Here is a 21,694-nt window from a genome sequence, read left to right on the forward strand (position 1 = left end):
TCTGTAACTGCAAGCTTTGCAAAAGATAAAGCACCAAGATCCCAAGATCTAGATCCCAAGCCTACATATTCTTCAGTTAGGGAAAAACAACATCAGATGTTTGCAGAGGTTTCTTAAATACATGAATTATACACACACACACATATGTAATCTATATTCTCCACCACCTAAACTGTTGCATTTGTGGTACTCATAGACTCATAGACTTGCTTTCTTTACTGAGCAATAAGACCACCAGCAATGTTTACTTTAAAGGCTCTCTGAAATATTTCTAAATTGACTTTCAATAAAACGCATGAGGAAGGGGATGTCCTACAAACATTTTACTGGTGCTCACAGGAGTCTTCTGCACAATCCCCAGGTAACACCGAGCACCACTACAAACCCCCACTAAGAAAGCATCTGTACCACAGCATACATCACAATGCAGATGCAGAACAATTCACTACTTACATAAAAAACACAAGTATTAGGAAGCAAGCAGAGAATCACAGAAATACAGAGCTACTTAAATCACAACCTTGAACTTCCAGAAGACACAAATTCAACATACCTGGCAGAACACAGGTTTATACTTCAGGGAGAAAGCTTGGATCAGTTCTTTGGAGTCAGCACAGTCTTTCTGAAATTTCTCCACACAAAGGCACTTAGAGTGAATAAGATTTGTGGTGAGCTGGTTCACGTCCATCCACTGTGCAAAGAGAGTGCACTCCTCCAACTGCTTCCCCAGAAGTTCCAGTCTGGCCTTGGCAGCAGAGTCCTTCTTCATGTATTCCACAAAGCCGTAGCCCTTGGAATGGCCAGTAACTTCATTATAGACCAAGAAACACCTCTCAACATTGCCATAGGCACGCACAAGTTCTTCAAACTCTTCCAATGTAAATGAAGTGGGTAAATTGGTAATGCACAGCAAAGCATCCGTTGGCTGGAGTTGCACTGATATCTCTTTTCCCCGAAGAGAATACTGGTGATACTTCCGAATGGCGTTTTGTGCCTGCTCTCCATTCAGCAGAGTGACAAATGCTGGAAGAGACCAAAACAAGATACCTCATAGAATCACAGAATCCCAGAATCACAGAATCCCAGACTGGCTTCAGTTGGATAGGACCTTAAGATCACCCAGTTCCAACTCCCTGCCACAGGCAGGGACACCTCACACTAGACCATGTCGCCCAAGTGTCTGTCCAACCCGGCCTTGAACACCGCCAGGGATGGGGCAGCCACAGCTTCTCTAGGCACCCTGTGCCAGTGCCTCAGCACCCGCACAGTAAAGAACTTCTTTTTATCTAACCTGAACTTCCCCTGTTTCAGTTTGAGCCCATCACCCCTTGTCCTGTCACTACAGTCCCTGATGAAGAGTCATTCTCCAGCATCCGTGTAGCCCCCTTCAGACAGTGGAAGCTTCTCTTCTCCAGGCTGAACAGCCCCAATGTTCTCAGCCTGTCTTCATATAGGAGCTGCTCCAGGCCCTGGTCATCCTCGTGGCCTCCTCTGGACTTGCTCCAACAGCTCCACATCCTTCTTATGTTGAGGACACCAGAACTGCACACAGTACTTCAAGTGAGGAGCATCACAAGAGCTCTTTTTGACACAGCCCAGGATACCGTTGCTTTCTGGGTTGTAAGTGCACACTGAAGCAGCTCATATTAAGTTTCTCAACGACTAACCACAGCTTCTCTCCAGCCTCAGAGGTCATGACTACACCCCTCCCACACCTAAAACCCATCAGTGTAAGTCACAGAGTCAATCCCAAATTCTTATTTTCCCTGAAGATACAACACAGGTGGTTTTTAATACCTGGTATTATCATCATGAGTAATAAACTCAAAAAGTGACTACAGAAACACAGACACATGATCTCACTTGTAGCACAAAATGTTGCATTTAGGAATCAAAAGTCAACACATTACTAATTCTACTGAAGTTGTTTGATGACAGTATCCGTATCTTCTCACTCTGGGGTTACTGGATCTTTTGAGGGTTTCCAGTCCCCAAAGCATTTCACATAGCTAAAACAGGGATGAAGTTGGAAGTCACCTCTGGAAGTCTTCTTGTCCAATCCCTGCTCAAGCAGGGCCACCCAGAGCCTGTTGTGCAGGGTCATATCCAGACGAGTTCTTAGGATCTCAAACGAGGGAGACTCCACATGCTCTATGTTTAACACATAACAGTGCAGATGACCCGCATGGTGAAAAAGTTTCCTAATGTCCGGATGGAAACTCCTGCGCTCCCACTGCATGTTCTGCCTGACACCAGTTGAATTAGAGGATGTAATAGTCTGCGCTGAAACAAGCAGCTGGGAGATAATTCAGGTGTTATCTTCTACTGACAAACAGATGTGCAAAGCACAGGGAAGTCACAGAAAAACTTGGCTTTAGTTCACAGAAAGACAAACACACATCTTGCACTTCAAATAGAAAGAGGATCAGCATAGCCAGGCACTTGTACAGGCAGGCTGGGCCAACGGAACATGTCTTCTATGTCAAAGGTATTAAAAAAAACCCTCCAAAAACATCAGCAAGGATGAACTGCTGCTTTGAAATTTCTTTAGACTTTACTGAGCTCCTCTTCTCATAGATCCCAGAGGTGCATCATTTCCTCACCCAAACCCAGCAAATCTTTTTCAGGATTTCATAGAATCCAAGACTGGTAGGAAGGGACCTTAAAGCTTATCCAGATCGATTGCCTGCCACGGGTAGGGACACCTTCCACTAGAGCAGGTTAATACAAGCCCCTGTGTCCAGCCTGGCCTTGAACACTGCCAGGGATGTGTTCAACTCTTACAGGCCCTTGTCCAAAGCCCCTGTCCAGGTTTCCTGGAGCCCATTTAGGCACTGGAGCTGCTCTAAGGTCCCCCCTTAAGGAGCCTTCTCTTCTCCAGGCTGACCCTGTCAAGCTCTCTCAGCCTGGCTCCAGAGCAGAGCTGCTCCAGCCCTCGCAGCAGCTCCATGGCCTCCTCTGGACAGACCCAAACAGTAAATTTTCATTTCAGTGCTTATGTAACATTATGTATCATTAAGATGTGTCAATTTACATAAGGGTGGAGGGGAAGGCCAAGGCACTGGGGATCCCCACAGCAATGCAGCCTCATTTGTCATTTGCTGCTGCAACAGACAATTCCACACAGGCTCCAGGACAGAGATGCAATCAGAACACGGCTCCTGGATTCTCCCAACCCAACAGTCTGCCAGGCAGCTCTCAGTGTTCTGTAGCACAGGTAAGGAGTCCTAGCATCTACCCCATCCTGGGATTGCAAGGAGCTTCACAAAAGAATGTGCAAAGGGAATCTATAAAATTTTCTTCCATTGGAAGCCCCCAAAACAGATCCTGGCAGCAGCACTTGTGATGTCATGGCACTATCACAGTCAACCCACAGCTCATAATACTCCATCTCACAATGGGGTTCGTGACACAGTCAGCCCCAGACCCCTATAAAAAAGATGCACCAGCGCAGACGGGCAGAGGAGGAGATGAGAGAGGAAAGACTCAGAGGCTACCACACAATAAACAGCACCTGTGCCCCATCCTCAGCACACAGACAAGAAGAGGTGCCAATGCTCATGGCCAAAGGAAAATTTCGCCACCTAAAGTATCTGTTCCCCATCCAGGCAACACTGGCAGCCAGAAGGTATCCGTAGCCATGGAAAATGGGAGCTCCACAGAATCCACAGCATCTCTCACACGTCCTCCTTCACCAGTCTTAGAGAAGGTGCCCACAGCAAAGCGAGAGCTACAGCCACTCATGTAAGTCTTGCACAGCCAGGGCTCTCATGCAGCCAGATGGTACCTGCACCCATGCAGAAAGGGACACCTGTAACACCCAACCTCTCTGTAATCCCAATGTTATCACAAAGACAGCCACACTCATGGCCAAAGAAGAGCCCCACATCCTAAAAAGTGTTCAACCCACACAGGACACATAAGATACGGCAGCCAAAAGGTGCCCATAAGACTGGACAATGGGATCTCCTCAGTACCCGCAGAGTCTCTAACACATCCTCACTCACAGCCTTGGGCAAAGTCATAGATACACCCACTGATTTACCTCTTCCACATCCAGAGCTCTCATACAAACAGACGGCACCCGCACCCATGGACAAAGGGACTTCTGCAACACCCACTCCTTCTGTAAGCTCGTCCACATCCGACAGACAGAATATGCTCCTAGGGACTGGAGAACCAAAGCACCCATTCGACCCGTCCCTCATCCAAGTCCAACACTGAGCACAAAGGTTCCCAAAGCCACGGACAAAGGGACATCCAGCACCAATCCTGCTCTTCTCATGGCCATGGAACAGGCAACAGGATGCTCATCATAGGCCGCAAAAAAGCACAAAAAGGGCTGCACCAGCCCAGACGGAGAGCACCGGAAGCACCAGAGGGAGGGCTGAGAGCAGAGGCCATGCAGGGGAAAGCAACAGCAACGGCTCCACTGCCCACAGCAATGCAGCCTCATTTGTCATTTGCAACCGCGATGGAGAATTCCACACAGGCTCCAGGATAAGGATGCAGCAAGACCATGGCTCTTGGATGCTCCCAAACCAACAATCTGCCAGGCAGCTCTCAGTGCTCTGTAGCACAGGTAAAACCATCCTGGTCTTGACCCCATTCCTGGGTTTCAAGGAGCTTCCAAAAGGAATGTGCAAATGGAAACTATAAAATCCTCTCCCATTAGAAGTCCTCAAAAGAGATCCTGGCACCAGCACTCGTGATGCCATGGCACTGTCACAGCCAACCCACAGCTCATAATACTCCATGTCACAATGGGGGTCATGACACGCTCAGGACCAGACCCCTATAAAAAAGATGCACCAGCGCAGACAGTCAGAAAAGGAAACAACACAGCAAAGACTCAGAGGCTCCCACATACCCACAGCACCTGAGCCCCGTCCTCAGCCTACACACAGCCAGAATCTCACCAAAGCCCTTCTGCACATGTAGAGCTACAGCAACCACTGGATCTGTCCCATACCCAGGGCCCAGGAAAAGCTCAAAGGTGCCCATAGCCCCTGTCACCTGTAGCTCCACAACATCCACATTTGCCATACCCTGTCGCAGTCTAACTCCCAGGCAGAAGGTGTCCAAAGACACTGGCAACAGCAGCGCTGCTACAGCAACATATCTGGAACTATTTTGGTCCACAGGTGGCTGAAAAGAACATTTGGGCAGATGAAGATCTGGACAGCAAAAGAGACCCTGGCACCACTCCTGCTCTTCTCATGGCCATGGAACATGCAACAGAATGTTCACTGTAGGCCCCAAACAAGTACAAAAAGGGATGCACCAGACTAGACTGGGAGGAGAGGAGGCCACGAGGGAGGGCTAAGAGCAAAGGCTATGTAGGGGAAGGCAACAGCAATGGTGTAGCTGCCCACAGCAATGCAGCCCCACTGCAGACTGCAGTGCGCAGGAATGCAGAATGCAGCTGCACCAGACAATTCCACAAAGGCTCCAGGATAGGGATGCAACCAGACCAGGGCTCCTGGACACTCCCAAACCAACAGTCTGCCAGGCAGCTCTCAGTGCCCTGTAGCACAGGTAAGGAGTCCAAGCATCTACCCCATCCTAGGTTTGCAAGGAGCTTCACAAAACGATGTACAAGGGAAAACTTACATTCCTCTCGGATTAGAAGTCCTCAAAGGGATCCTGGCAGCAGCACTTGTGATGGCAGGCCACCGTCATCTCAAACACACCTACAACTCTCCACAAAGGACATAGCCACAAGCTCCGCAATGCACCGCTAGGAAAAGCTGCAGCAGCTCACACTGGCACAGGAGGAGACGTGACAGCAAAGACTCACAGGCTACAAAACACTCACCTAACTGTGACCCTTCCTCATCCTACAGACAGGAAAAGCTGCAATGCTCATAGCCAAAAGAGTGTCCCACCACCTAAAGTATCTCTTCCCCATTCAGGCAACACTGTCAGGCAGAAGGTGCCATGGACAATGGGAGCTCCGCAGCATCTACAGCATCTCCAACATGTCCTACAACAGTCTAAGAAAATGTGCCCACAGTAAAGTGAGAGCTACAGCCACTCATGTAAGTCTTGCACAGCCAGGGCTCTCATGCAGCCAGACGGCACCTGTACCCATGGAGAAAGGGACTTATGCAACACCCACTCCTTCTGTAAGCACGTCCTCCTCCTACAGAAAGAATATGCTCCTAGGGACTGCAGAACCACAGCAGTGCAGCCTCACTTCTTTGCAGCTGCAACGGACAATTCCACACAGGCTCCAGGACAGGGATGCAAACAGACCAGGGCTCCTGGATGCTCCCAGCCCAACAGTCTGCCAGGCAGCTCTCAGTGCTCTGTAGCACAGGTAAGCAGTGCCAGCATCTACCCCATCCTGGGTTTGCAAGCAGCTTCCAAAAGGAATGTGCAAAAGGAAACTATAAAATCCTCTCCCACTGGAAGTCCCCAAAACAGATCCTGGCACCAGCACTCGTGATGCCATGGCACCGTCACAGCCAATGCACAGCTCATAATACTCCATGTCACAATGGGGTTCGTGACACAGTCAGCCCCAGACCCCTATAAAAAAAGGCACCAGCAAAGATGGGCAGAGGAGGAGATGAGAAAGCAAGGAGTCAGAGGCTCCCACACACCCACAGCACCTGTGCTCGGCCTAAGCACACACACAAGAAGAGGTGTCAATGCTCATGGCAAAAGCAGATTCCTACGACCTGTAGAATCTGTTCCCCATCCAGGCAACACTGGCAGTCAGAAGGTGCCCATAGCCACGGACAAAGGGAGCTCCGCAGCATTCACAGCATCTCTCACAAGTCCTCCTGCAACAGTCTAAGACAAGGTGCCTGCTGCAAAGTGAAGACCTACAGCCACTCAGGTAAGTCTTCCACAGCCAGGGCTCTCATGCAGCCAGATGGTACCTGCGCCCCAGGAGAAAGGGACATCTATAACACGCAACCTTTCTATAATCTCGGCCTCATCATAAAGACAGCCAGAAGGTGCTCACACTCATAGAATCATAGAATCATAGAATAGTTAGGGTTGGAAAGGACATCAAGATCATCTAGTTCCAACCCCCCTGCATTGGCAGGGACACCTCACACTAAACCATCCCACACAAGGCTTCATCCAACCTAGCCTTGAACACTGCCAGGGATGGAGCACTCAGAACCTCCCTGGGCAACCCATTCCAGTGCCTCACCACCCTACCAGAAAAGAATTTCCTCCTTAGATCCAATCTAAACATCCCCTGTTTAAGTTTTAACCCGTTACCCCTTGTCCTGTCACTACAGTCCCTGACGAAGAGTCCTTCCCCAGCATCCCTATAGGCCCCCTTCAGGTACTGGAAGGCTGCGAGGTCTCCACGCAGCCTTCTCTTCTCTAGGCTGAACAGCCCCAGCTTCCTTAGCCTGTCTTCATATGGGAGGTGCTCCAGTCCCCTGATCATCCTTGTGGCCTCCTCTGGACTTGTTCCAACAATTCCATGTCCTTTTTATGCTGTTTTGTTCACTCACAACATTGGACAAAGTCAGAGCTACACCCACTGATGTACCTCTTCCACATCCATGTTCCTCATGCAGCCAGACGGCACCCGCACCCATGGAGAAAAAGACTTCTGCAACACCCACTCCTTCTGTAAGCTTGGGCTCATCCGACAAACAGAACATGCTCCTAGGGACTGGAGAACCAAAGCAACCATTCAAAACATCCCACATCCAAGTCCAACAAAGAGCACAAAGGCTCTCACATGCACGGACAAAGGGACATCCAGCACCATGCCTGCTCTTCTCATGGCCATGGAACAGGCAATAGAATGCTCATCGTAGGCCCCAGACAAGTACAAAAAGGGCTGCACCAGCACAGACTGGCAGCACCGGAGGCACCAGAGGGAGGGCAGAGAGCAGAGGCCAGGCAGGGGAAGGCCACAGCTATGGCGCCGCTGCCCACAGCGATGCAGCTTCACTGCTTCTTTTCAGCTCCAGCAGACAATTCCACACAGGCTCCAGGATAGGGATGCAACCAGACCACGGCTACTGCATGCTCCCAACCCAATAGTCTGCCAGGCAGCTCTCACTGCCCTGTAGCACAGGTCCCAGCATCTACCCCATCCTAGGTTTGCAAGGAGCTTCACAAAAGGATGCACAAGGGAAAACTTAAATTCCTTTCCCATTGGAAGTTCCCAAAACAGATCCTGGCAGCAGCAATCATGATGGCAGGGCACCGTCGACTCCAACACACCCAGAACACATCACAAAGGACACAGCCACAACCTCCACAACGGACCCCTATGAAAATCTGGAGCATCCCACACTGGCAACGGAGGAGACGGGACAGCAAAGACTCAGAGGCTACAAAACACCCACCTATCCCTGCCCCTACCTCATCCTACAGACAGGAAGAGGTGCCAATGCTCATGGACAAAGGACAGTCCTGCCACCTATAGTATCTGTTCTAGATGCAGGCAACACTGGCAGTCAGAAGGTGCCCGCAGCCATGGACAAGGGGAGCTCTGCAGCATCCACAGCATCTCTCGCACGTCCTAGAACAATCTAGAAGAAGGTGCCCACAGAAAAGTGAGAGCTACAGCCACTCATGTAAGTCTTGCACAGCCAGGGCTCTCATGCAGCCAGAAGATAACTGCACTCAGGGAGAAAGGGACATGTGCAACATTCAACCTTTCTGTAATCTCGGCCTCTTCCCAAAGACAGCCAGAAGGTGCCCACACTCATGGCCACAGGAAAGTCCCACCTCCTAAAGTATCTGCAACCAGCACAGGCAACATAAGATAGGGCAGCCACAAAGTGCCCGTAAGCATGGACAATGGTAGCTCCTCAGTATTCACAGGGTCTCTAACACATCCTCACAGGCAGCCTTGGGCAAAGTCAGAGCTACAGCCACTGATACACCTCTTCCACATCCAGGAGTCTCATACAGACAGACGGCACCTGCACCCATGGACAAAGGGACTTCTGCAATACCCACTCCTTCTGTAAGCTCGTCCTCATCCTACAGACAGAATATGCTCCTAGGGAGTGGAGAACCAAAACACCCATTCTAGCCGTCCCTCATCCAAGTCCAACACTGAGCACAAAGGTTCCCAAAGCCACGGACAAAGGGACTTCCAGCACCATGCCTGCTCTTCTCATGCCCATGGAATAGGCAACAGAATGCTCTTCGTAGGCCCCAAACAAGTACAAAAAGGGATGCACCAGCACAGACTGGCAGCACTGGAGGCACCAGTGGGAGGGCTCAGAGCAGAGGCCATGCAGGGAAGGCAACAGCAATGGTGCTACTGCCCACAGCAATGCAGCCTTACTTCTCCTTTGCAGCTGCGATGGACAATTCCACACAGGCTTCAGGATAGGGATGCAACCAGAACACGGCTCCTGGATGCTCCCAAACCAACAGTCTGCCAGGCAGCTCTCACTAGCAGTCCTAGCATCCCTAGCTCTCACTAGCAGTCCTAGCATCTACCCCATCCTGGGTTTGCAAAGAGCTCCACAAAAGGATGCACAAGGGAAAACTTAAATTCCTTTCCCATTGGAAGTTCCCAAAACAGATCCTGGCAGCAGAACCTCGTAATGGCATGGCAGCGTCAACTCCAACACACCAGACCACATCACAAAGGACGTAGCAATAACCTCCACAACAGACCGCTATGAAAATCTGGAGCATCCCACACTGGCAACGGAGGAGACGGGACAGCAAAGACTCAGAGGCTACAAAACACCCACCTATCCCTGCCCCTTTCTCATCCTACAGACAGGAAGAGATGCCATTGTTTATGGCCAAAGGACAGTCCCGCCACCTAATGTATCTCTTCCCCATCCAGGCAACACTGGCAGCCAGGAGCCCATAGCCATGGACAATGGGAGCTCTGCAGCATCCACAGCATCTCTCACACATCTGCCCACAACAGTCTAAGAGAAGGTGCCCACATCAAAGCAATTGCTACAGCTACTCATGTAAGTCTTCTACAGCCAGGGCTCTCTTGCAGCCAGATGGTACATACACCCAAGGAGAAAGGGACATTCATAACACCCACTCTGTAACCTCTTCCTCATCCTACAGGCATAAGATATCCATGATCACAAGCAATGAAGTATCAATGCACCCGTTGTACATGTCTATCATCCAGCTCTAGCAGGAAGCTCAGTTAGCAACAGCCATGGAAAAAGGGACCTCCCCAGCACTCACCATGTCTGTACCCTGTGCATCACCACAGACCTTCAAGAAGTTGCCCACAGCTGGAGGCAAAAGCAGAGTTACACCACACCATGTAAGTGTACCACAATCAGGAGACTGCATCGATGGACACTGGGAGCACTCAACAGTCATCACCTCTAGAACATGCTATGATCCCACTAGCAGCTGGGAGGAACAGGCAGATGTGGAGAAAGGGATTTCCACAAAACCCATAATATCTGTGCCCCGTCCCCATCCTAGAGACCCAAAAGGTGCCCACACACATGGGCAAAGGAGGGCTCCAAGCCCCACTCTTTCTCTCCCCCATGCAGGTCCTGCAGGCAGCCAGATGATTCCCTCAGCGTGGTCAATGCCTTCCGTGAGCGCTTTACAATTTCTCCCAACCAAAGACGTGTATCAGCGCTCAGATCAATAAGACATGGTGTGGAAACTGGCAACATGCTTCTCAAACACAATAAAATGGCACTTCTGACTTATATTGTTTTGCTCTCCACTATCTTCACACAGCATCACGTACTTCTCTAACAGGATACTACTTGGTATTTTAAGTATAGTTACGTAAAAGATATGGATAGAAGACCAAGTCTTCATTGGGTCTTTTCCCCAATGTTTGAGGTCATTCAGAGCTACTTCCCCAAGTTTATAATTTATCTTACATTAGTTTGTGGAATCAAGTGAAACCTCGGGAGAATTTAGAAGTTCTAATTGGAACCCTGAATTCTACAGAGTCTACAATGTTCCAATTATGCCTATTAAACTAAAAAGGCACTAAAGCTAGCTAAAAGAACCCCAAACCCAAACAAAACAAAAACACCCCAAACCCCAAAAACATAAACCTCAACAAAAATGGAATTCCTTACACCAACAGTCCACACTATAATCTCTATATCCATCTTTGGGTGGATGACTGTTCCATTGTGTCTGTTGGCCAAGACAGAGGGAATACAAACAGAACACCCTCAGACACACTCAAAACCTTGAGCAGAACCTTTGCTTCTTGCACAGCAAAACTAACACGAAAAATAGGCTGCAAGATAAGGAACACGAGTAGGAAGATCCGAGAGGCTTGAGAACTTTCTTGAGGTGTGCCTGCCCATGGCAGGGGGGTTGGAACTGGATGATCTTAAGGCCCTTTCCAACCCTAACTATTCTATGATTCTATGACTGGACAGCCATGTAGATTCTGAGTCAATAGGGCCTCTGAAGATAGTTTTATAGCCTCCATGAACTCAGAGATAAAGGAATTTAACTACCCAGGTAAGAAGCCAAGACAAAATGAAGCACCTGCAGTGTATTCCTGTCACAGTCATGCAGGAAAACATACAAAAAAATCATATGAATAGGCAAGGTACTACACAGATATACAGACACACATATGTATACACTTGAAAACAAACCCAAATAAAAACACAGTGAAAAACAAGTCATATATGAGAGCATCTACATGAAATGACTTCATCCTGCTCTCATTCTTTCCAAGTATTTCCAAGTGTTTCCTTTCATGCTGAACCCAGATGTTCACTCTATTGTTAGAGACTACAGTACCCCCCATACAAACTGGCCTTATTCCAGAGGCAGAAACCAAATTTGTAAGATAATGGGACAGAAAGGACAAATTTTTTGCTCCTTAGAGGTAGGTGTCAAGAAACACCCTTATCCTCACAGAATCCTGCTATCAATCTAGGACACCTACTGCACTAAGATTTTGTCCTGAAAACCAAGGTTGCCTCAGGAGATAGCCCAGGCTGTGGGACCTCTGCTGATCTGGAAGTACGGGAACATGCAGAGAAACATTTGTCCATTTCTGTACCTCACAAGCACTAAAACACCACAAATCCCCTATTTAGAGACTTCATTTGTAAATGGAGGCTCAGACTTCAGTAATTCAGGAATTAATGGAGCACATTAACTTCAACGAAGGAAATAATGGCTTGTGGCTCATATTACCTGGCACAAAGGCATCAGGAGCTAGGTACATTTTCCTCTGATCAAGTCACAGGCACATGCGCTTTGCCCTAAGAGAGGCCCAGGACCAGTACATCAAGGAAATCAGGCAGCTGAGGTTAGCTTTGTCCCAAACAGATGCTCACTAAGAGAATATGCTGAGATACACCACAGTGGCCCTACCTACTTCTGGCTGACATAAGCGGAGTTTCCAAGTTTCCATAGGTTTCCACAGAAAGTGACAAACTATGCAGCCAAAAAAGGCACTGAGGGACAATCAAGCTATGTGATGGCAGAAAAGTCAATGATTTCATACATGGAAAATGATGTTCCTCACTAGTTTCACCAAAGAACTGAAATGAACGACACTGAAAAACTGTAAATTCTTACCTGTTCTTTTATTTCTGTCCACATAACAATACTTGATTTCATAAGCTTTAAACAAATCATGGATTTCCTGAAAGAGAAAAGTACAAGTAACATCAGATAACTAAATCAATAGACCACAGAAGTGTATAAATCCATCTTCATTAAAAAAACCCAAACAAAACAAAACACTTTCACAATAAACAGAAGATTTCACCACAGAAACCCTATCAAATATTTGGTTTTAGAGCTGGTTATACTGTTGCAGCAATCACATGAAAAGCTGACTTAGTGACTTTGATTCATTTACATTTCTTTCTATAAAGTCACATAAGCACAAGGTCTCCTGTTGAGTGTCTTTTGATAAAGAGCATCACAGCTCATTCAATAGCAAACCCCCTCCAACATCTCGGAAGCACAGCTAAAATACCACACAGACAAGAAATACCGGCAGCATCACATCATGCAGCTCACTGCAGGCAGGCAATGCTGTCATGAAATACAGCAGTTGATTCAGTTTCCTCTAAGTGCTCAAGTTCACTTTAACACATTTTGCTCTTTCAATGAATATTCTTTCAACTAGCAGATAGATAACTGTGTCTTGAACACCCCCTGGAAAGTATCTTCTATCAGTTACTGCTCACATGCTCAATGAGGAATCCATCCCAAGAGCATTATTTACTTCTGCTAATTAATGGGAAGATAGTAGGAGTGTGGGAGGGGTGGTATAGAAGCAAGTGTAAGACGTGTGTACCTGTTTGCTATAGCTACTCCTCACCAAGAGCAAGGTGTATGCACATGTCTACAGTTTAGTTCGATGAGAATGCAGAGGTAACCATTAATCCTCCCCCGGAAGGAACCACCAGTAGCAACCTGGATCCGTTTAGTTGGATAAATCCCACACACAATAGCAAAAGGCCATTTGTGTAAGCAAAATAATCAACCAGCTTTGTGTGAAAGCTTAACTGCAGCCCGTTTCCACTTGCCCAGCCTACATGTCAGTTTGCTAATACAATATATATAGCCTAAAGGTTAATTGGGCTCTCTGTGACCAGGATCAGGTATATACCTTTTAGTCTAGCGGGCACCAATCTCTAGTTTCAGTACTTAACAGCTGTCAAATACTGCATTAATAAAATATGGGAGCGTTTCTCCTGCTCCCAGACATCCTCCACAACCCTGGCCCAGCTACACCGACCTTCTGCCCACGCCAGGACCTACCACCACCATGGCATACACCCACAGAGAAGCCATCACGCCGACCCACGCTCTGCTGTAGTACAACTTTTCACCCTCCCAGGTTATCCTCACCATGGTACTGCCTTGTGCTGGCCAACAACACAAGCGCTCACCACTTCCTATCACATGAGCTTTAGGAAAGCTGTAGTAATAGACTTGGTGGTGGTACCACATGCGAGCAGTGGCTGCTATCCCCAAGAGCCACCGCTTTGCCCATGGTCACAACATCCACATCCAAACCACTTGCTGACCACTGTTAGTATTTTTTACACATAACATTTACAATACTGCTTCTCCTAAAGGAGTTTTTCCTCTTCTATAAAGGTACCAATTTACTAGCCTAAAACCCCAAAAGTTTCTATAACTGCTCAAGTTCACTGCAACTGATTTTCATTCTTTCAATGAATATTCTTGCAACCAACAGGTAAGTCTGCCCAGAATACCCCCTGGAAAGCATCCTCTAGCTTTTATCATTAAAAATCAGGATTTAACTGGTTTAACTGCACCATATTAAGTCTAAACAAAACGGCAACATCACCGGCATGGTGCGGGTCGAGCTGCCATGAGAGTCACACGCTCAATGTTAGGCTAGATGATAATACTTTGACACCAAAACTTGTAAGCAGCTATAAAGCTATGCGGTAGACATACAGCAGCCGTGGATCCTGTGAAGCTTCTAACACAAACACTGTTTATAGAGCTGCCTATCGGGGCTCCAAGGAGCGATCTGTACTTGGCTCCTGAAGCTGTTGTAGAAATCGGCACCAACGCTTGGGCACAGAGGTGTGTTTGTGCCCGAGCACGCCCTGACAGCCAGATCCCAGGGGATGTGTCCCTGGGTAAAGCAAGGACAATACCTACTGCAGGAAGGCAGAGGAGGAAAGAAAGAGGAGAAGAGGGTTTGCTCAGAGTAACAGCGCTTGCATAAACACGTGCGCCATGCCAGCAACTCTAACTAAACATCTTGGAACAGAAATGTAACCTATAATACTTAGCTATTATACAGCTCCTTAAAGTTCTTGTAAGCAGACTTTGAAAGGTGGTTAATCTTAGCATCAGTAAATAGTAAAATCCTAACTAGAAAATAATCAGCTCATGCTTCAAAATCAGCAGAAAAAGCAAAACCTACTGCATTCAAGGGAGTTTAAGAGAAACCACCAGTAAATACAGGCTGAATATGCTTTAAAATGTATTATATATTACTGTAAGAAAAGTGGTCTTGAAAGACTTCAGTTCTTGGCCTGTCCTATCTTGTCCTGGGTAGAAAAATGCCAACAGCAGTTTTTAGCATGTACTGTCACTTTGAAATTTGCCTCTCTCAAACACACAGAATTCCTGTCTCCGAGAGGATCTGACCCTATGCTGCACTATCTGCACTGCTTTCAATGCAATGAAAGGGAGTCCTTAACAGGCACATTTGCCCTATTTATAAAATTAAGAAAGCTCAATTGAGCATTTCTACTAAAATCAGCTTTTCATACCCAGGATCTCACAGTGCAAGAGAAGAAACATGTAAGAAATACTCAACCACCATCTGGAACAACACACCCTGTATATAAGGCCTACAGCACCTTAAACTCTCTCTAGATAGAATACTGGATTGTGTTCTTCTGGCAACAAAACTATTTAACAATTCTAATGGTGCCTGGCCACATTTCTACAGTTCACTTTGGTGGTGCTTCCAATAAAAACAATCCACAGGCCTGGTCTATAACTTGGCTCTCACTAAGTAGCTGAAGGCCTAAACTTCACATGCATGCTCTTGAAACAGGAATCAATTCTCTTTCAAGTAGCTGAACTAAATAACATGTTTGGCTAACAAAGGAGTTTGAAATCATCTCGTAACTAAAAGAGACTTTGTTTTCAGTTGTGCAGGAAGCACAGGGAGGACTTCTGAGGAAAACGCTTTATGTTTATAAATGATAGAATGGGGTGTTTATTTCATTTTAGACCACTGAATGCCTGAGGCCATGACACAATGCATGGATTTCACTGCAGACATAAAACTAGAAACAAAAAAAGGAGGAAAAAAAGGTAAGAAGCAATAGAACATCAACACAGTTTCAAGTAACAATCGGAGGGGAAATCCCAAAGGCTCTGGTGGAGAGTAAGAAGTGGAGTCCACAGCACTGACAAAAAGGTCAGATAACAAAGCACAAGGACTGATGCAAAGTGCAATTCTAAACAGCTCCTGTCTACTAATGACCACAGAGGTTGCAGGTGCTTGAATTTTCACCAACCGGGCATGGACTGCCAGATAAATCCCCCCTTGCTCCTAACAAGCACAATGGCAAAGATTATGCTCACTGCACCATACAGTACGTTCTCTTGTTTGACAGCTTTTCAAGGTTTTTTTCAATGCTGTGTTACAGACAGTTCTCAGGTGAGCAAAGACTGTAGGATCAAGTCCAAGATGTGTAGCAGATGTCTACTTGCCCAGGCACCCAGGAATGGTGAGCACTCAGGAGTGTGCTAAAGCTCAGCACGTGCCCTCTTCACACCCGTGAACAGTCACAGACTGTGAAACCTGAAATAAAATCAAGGCTGTGATTCTCGGCCATAAACTGCCCTTGGGGCAAATAGCTTTGTTTAAGAACTGACTTGCTTTTGTAAGATCCTGCCCTCCGAAGATCTTTACTAAAGTAATACAAGAAAACATTAAGACAGAAAAACAAGTTTCTCAGCAAACTTATGATGGACATGGAATTAAAAACGTATTTCTCTGATCTTCCAGGGACGTATTAGTGTTGATAAAAGGAACACTATCAACTGGAAAGCAATTCCATCAGTCTGGTATACTGGGCGGTATGCAAGCGAAATGAAAGATGAAAAAGACATAGCAGAGGTAACATGAGAGAGCACAAAGCAGAAGAAAAGCAATAAAGAAAATCAAAAAGCATGTACATCCTAAGGCATGAAAGCTACTCACTATCCAGCAAATATGCCTTTCATGTTCAGGCAGTGTGACGAAGGAATAACTGAAACACAAAGACCCCTTCTACTTAAACGTCTGGTATCCAACATACTGGGAGAGAGCACTTCCTCAGATCAGCACACTTCATTAAAGGCTTTCCATCAAAAAGGAGCAAGGAAAAATTGTGGTTGATCCACAAGGTAAAAAAGAAAACCCACAATCCCACCAGAAATAGCATCCTGCTAAGAAGTGATTTGTCTTTTGATCAGGAACAGAGCCCAGTGGAAAAAACCCAAACCTGGACGGTTACATCAAGTCCCAAAACACACAATAAATCCCTGCCCCGTGTGGACTGAACCAGTTTCTTATCAATACCTCAATGTTTTCTCTTTCTTTAGGTTCTGCCATGCCAAAGAAGAACTACAAGGTATTAAAATAATTAATCAGCCCTATTTTACTTCATGTCCTACATTAAACTAGAACATCCCCTCAGATGTTCAAGAAGAAAAGCAGAAATGCACATGTAATATGATGTAATTTAAAGATAATCAAACACAGAAAAAACTGGTTGGAAACAAGTGCATCTTCCACAGCACTGGCTCTTCAGCTGAGACAGCCACGGCTCCTATGGGAGTTATAACAAATAAGGAATTGCTAAACAGGGAAAAAACAATGACTTGGGGGAAATCAAAAACAATTCTTCTAATCAATTGGGGTAATTATAAAAACAAACAGAAACTGATTTGCCATACAATACTCCAGCAAAATAAAACGTCACATTTAGTGAGGTACAGCTTCACTTACACTCTGGTCATCCTGAAGTTCCTGGCATCTCCTCACCAGTAAAGGAGAAAGGAGGTTTTTGTTTCCTGCCCTCCCTCTGCTCAGAGCAGTCCTCCTGCCTCCCAGAGCACTCAGAGCAGTTTTAGGATAACTCCGAGGACCATTAATTTGGGATACATGTCTTTGAACATCACATGTCATTGCGTTCCTTGCCATTGACATGGATTACCTGGTTCCTCAGAGATGAACATTCAGGGAGATGCAATCACACAGCAATCACAAGAGACTGCCAATTCATTGCCAAGCACTGACCAGAACAAAATGAACCACTATAACCAAGCTTACCTTTCATTCTCTTGGCAAAGAGTCTTGGTACAAACATCACAATACCACAACACAGCATCAGAGGCTATTCATGCCAACAAGACACCAACAGGCCAATCTTACCTGATTGCCTGTCTTACTGTAAAACACCACGCGGAACTGCCCTGCTAGGATTCCTTAGATCCTGCTTACAGTCTTTCATCCTAATGAAGCCATAAAATGATTACTCTGGAAAGAGCACGTAACACTTCCCCATGGTTGCAAGACGAATTCATCTGCAAAGGCTTCCCAAAGGCTGTGAAGGCTGGAATGCAGTGTGATGTTCTTGATGCATTCCTTGATGAAACAGGAGGGCCTGTTGTGACCCTTCATGCAGCCTGGTCCATACTCAGTACTGAATTCTCTGTAAGACAGAAGTCACCGCTACAGTATTACCTTAAAATCTGAAGTACATTCAGAACAACATTTAGAGGTCCCATATTCTTGGTACATGGTGTGTTACCACATCACACACCTCCCTGAGCTCTGGACAAAGAACTTCAGATTAAGGAGTGTCCCCTAAGTAGAACAAAATACTGAGCACATTTTGCATACAGTTTATATATAGCTACAGGATAGAAAAACATCAGATTGAGGGAGGGAAAACACAACAGGAATTGATCTGGTAAGCTGCTTTAGTCACAACCCTGACCCTGCTAACAGCAATTACAGCAACAACAAGTGCATTTCTGTCTCATTTCATAGGTTCAGCAATCTAAAAAGTAACACAAAGGTATCAGTGGTACCTCATCTCAAGATCTAGGGAGGTTACAGCAACAGTATATGCCCATTTTTAGGCCACTATCACATCACACATTTGAGAACACGCACAGTTCAGGTACTGTGCTGGCAGAATCAGACAAGGAGGAATATGGGCAACTAACTGGCAGCTCTGGAGGATTTTGCCACAACAGGGCAGTACAAACTCAAATGACTTGCCAGCTAAAGAGTAAATGCAGACTTTGCCTTCAAAGACCAGTGAAGGTGCTAACAGAAATGTTTACTGCAGATCTGTCACAAAAATACCTTTCCCCATGGCTGTAGTGAGAGAAATGCTTCAATAAATAAAAGTCCCGCCAGGACATATTTGCAGGTTGAGCTATAAAGCCCAACACAGAAAGAATCTTCTTGACATAACTTTGACTTAGTTTTTTCCCCCTCTGGATTTGTTTCATACTGACACTCAATGAAGAAAGCTCACATGGGAACGCTGACTTATGTGGTGTGACAGACTTAGGAACACAGATGTTGCCGAATGCATTGAGAGAGAAATCTCACTTGCAAAGATTCAAACCTGGACAACCTTTGCCCCATAACAAGAGCCACCCAGCACCCAAAGTGCTGAATGCTTCTGACACTTAAAGGTCTGTTTGTTTGGTTTCTAAGACTACAAACTTGCGGCACCCTGCTTCTGGTTCAGAAACTTCTTCTGTGGCCTTAAGAGTAATTTGCTTTTAACTGAGTTTAGCACAGGTGGAACTCCAAAGGTAAGAGAAGATTACAAGTACAGTAATAAGGTTAATATATGGCTACAACTGGCTCAGGATAATGTTTGGTACCTCATTTCACTCTCCACGTAATAATAACGAACGACAGCAAACCCAACACTCCAATAGTTAGAGATTGGTAATTTCGTTTATGAAACCCTATTCTGGAAGCCTCTGCTGTATTTCAATGATGCAGCTCTCTCTCAGTGGTGAACAAAGTGGCCAGGTTAGCAATAGTTATCTGATTTTACTTGGCTAATCAACCATTTCTAGAAGAAACCAGCAGACAAAACACCTCTGCACTGTTTACCAAGGGTGTTAATTTCACATGAGAAAATGGTTAAGTTTCATGGTAATTTAATGACAGACAAACACACAGGTATGCTTACCATACCTGACCACAGACAGGCTTCTCCTTTCCAAAACTGCTCCAGGACAGAAACTTCATCCCTACAGCACAACTATGCTGCTTTTACATGCCAACAGCTCAACGATGTTAACAATTAAAATGACATCTCCTGAAACTGTGTTTCAGGATCTGTACGTGGTGGTACTGTTCTAGCCTATAGCAGGGGAACATCAGAACCTTACACGCAGAGAAAAAGGCGTCCGAGTGCTACTTTTAAAGTCATCAAAACAAGAGGGCAAACTTCCAGAGCACTGTGAGGCTGCCAATCAGACCTTCACACTCGTAGTTCTCTGTAGCATTCTTTGTCTGACCAAGCAATGCCAAACTTGACAGCTCGATGTGCTTTGAACCGTGTGCATTCACGAAGTACCTGCTGCGTGCACCAGGAACAAGGAACACAACTGTCTGAGTGTCAGACAAAGTGCTCCTGTTCTGGCTATCCACAGCAAGCACCCTGGGATACGGCAGTAAGCTTGCTCTGTCAACACAGTCACTGGGATGGCTTCTTGAAGTGATGATGAAGATTAGCAGGGCTTTCCAAGCGGTGACTCTGCTCATCGATTAGGCCATTGGGCTGCCATAAATAGATGTGAGGCTCTGCATGCAAACGCCGTGTAGGATCATAGCAAAACTGCCATAATCTACAGCTCTAAGTGCCTACAATCACACCACAACGCAGCCAAACACAACTAAAGGCACCATATACACGAGAACAAGACATCAAGTGCAGTGGCAAACTGGGTAGCCTGGCTCCAGTTACACTGATCGCTGAGAGATCCTAACATGAAGGGCCCCGTTCCACTGGAGATGCAGAGAAAATGATAGTGCATATGTGCTGCACTTACCCATAGGCAGTAATATCGCCCGTGCTTTAGAAGGAGAAAGAAAGACAGACAAGGAGCCCTTTAGAATAAAAGCTGTCAGTATGTATTTATACTTGTGCATGAAGTTGAATGTTTGGAGCTGCTGAAGCGACTGCGCAACCAAATCACCTCAAAACCTGACTCACGCGCACTAAAGAGTTCACCGATCTGCTCCAAATAGCAGTAATTTGAGCAGAATTTTCCTAAAGCGCCGAGAGATCGCAGGAAAACTCTTTCCTGATTGCGCACTGCTCACCTCGGAGGCAAAACCAGCCAGGGTCCAAGCTTTTTACCTCGGACTTTACACGGATACCGGTCGGGCCCCAGCACCTTAAAGCCGCCCTGCCTATCTGGACACGGCGAGCACACAGGTGTCACCTCACCGCTACCGCTAACGGCCCCACCAGCCGCTGCCTCCCTCAGCAGCAGCCACACAAGGGTCATTAATTAGCGCACTCATTAGCCTGCCTAATTTGCACACCTGCTGCAGAAAAGCGCGGAGCCCCTCACCCCCTTCTTTGCCCCCCGTTTGCCTTGGGCCGGGGCTGCCCCCTCACGGCCTGGGGCCCGACCCCGGCACCCACGTGCGGGGAGGAGGGAGCCGAGCCCGGCCCGGCCTCACCCCCCACGGGGCAGGGCGACGGCTCCCGCCGCGGGGAGGACGAGCTGGAGCCGCTCTCCGCAGGCACCGCGGCTCCCGGCACTAACAAAGAAGGCGTCGGGAGCAGGAGCCCGAGCCGACCCGCGGCGGGAGGAAGCGGAGCCGCAGCCCCACAACCCCCCGGGGACGAGCGGCGCGGCCGCCGCTCACCTCACCCACAGCGGCCCCGGGGGAGCGGCTCCCCCGCGCCTCCCGGCCCCGCTCCCCGGGCCACGGCCCCGCCTGAGGCGGCGGCAGCGCGGGCGGAAGGGAGGCGGCGGCGGCGGCCGTACCTGGCTGCTGCTCTCGGCCGGCAGGTTCCTCAGCAGGATCTTGCGCCTGTTGCTCAGCTCCCGCCGGGTGCTCTCCAGGCGCTTCGCCACCTCCTCGGGGGCCAGCGGCGGCCGAGCCCCCCGCGGCGCCTCTGCGGGCAGCTCCGCGCCGCGCTCGGCTGCTGCCGCCATCTTGCAGAGCGAGCGGGGGGGGAGCCGCGGTGGGCGGGAGGGCGGG

At 47.5% G+C, this 21,694-nt stretch overlaps 1 protein-coding gene across 11 annotated transcripts in view; it reads right to left on the reverse strand.

The window, feature by feature from the left end:
• RAVER2 (ribonucleoprotein, PTB binding 2) overlaps nt 1–21,688 on the reverse strand; it is a 40,805-nt gene extending 19,117 nt beyond the window's left edge. For 5 of the 11 annotated variants that reach the window (XM_065673128.1, XM_065673130.1, XM_065673127.1 and 2 more), the window contains exons 1-3: nt 21,478–21,685; nt 12,511–12,577; nt 554–1,023 (exon numbers count right to left, since the gene is read on the reverse strand). In XM_065673128.1, the coding sequence (XP_065529200.1) occupies nt 554–1,023; nt 12,511–12,577; nt 21,478–21,648 (708 nt within the window). In that variant the 5' untranslated portion in view covers nt 21,649–21,685. Of the gene's footprint in view, nt 1–553; nt 1,024–12,510; nt 12,578–21,477 lie in introns of all 11 variants that reach the window. The other 6 variants (XM_065673125.1, XM_065673124.1, XM_065673123.1 and 3 more) reach the window with 4 other exon arrangements.
• Between the last annotated feature and the right edge of the window lie 6 nt (nt 21,689–21,694).

This window comes from Lathamus discolor, chromosome 3 (assembly GCF_037157495.1).
Source record: "Lathamus discolor isolate bLatDis1 chromosome 3, bLatDis1.hap1, whole genome shotgun sequence".
Taxonomy (NCBI): domain Eukaryota; kingdom Metazoa; phylum Chordata; class Aves; order Psittaciformes; family Psittacidae; genus Lathamus; species Lathamus discolor.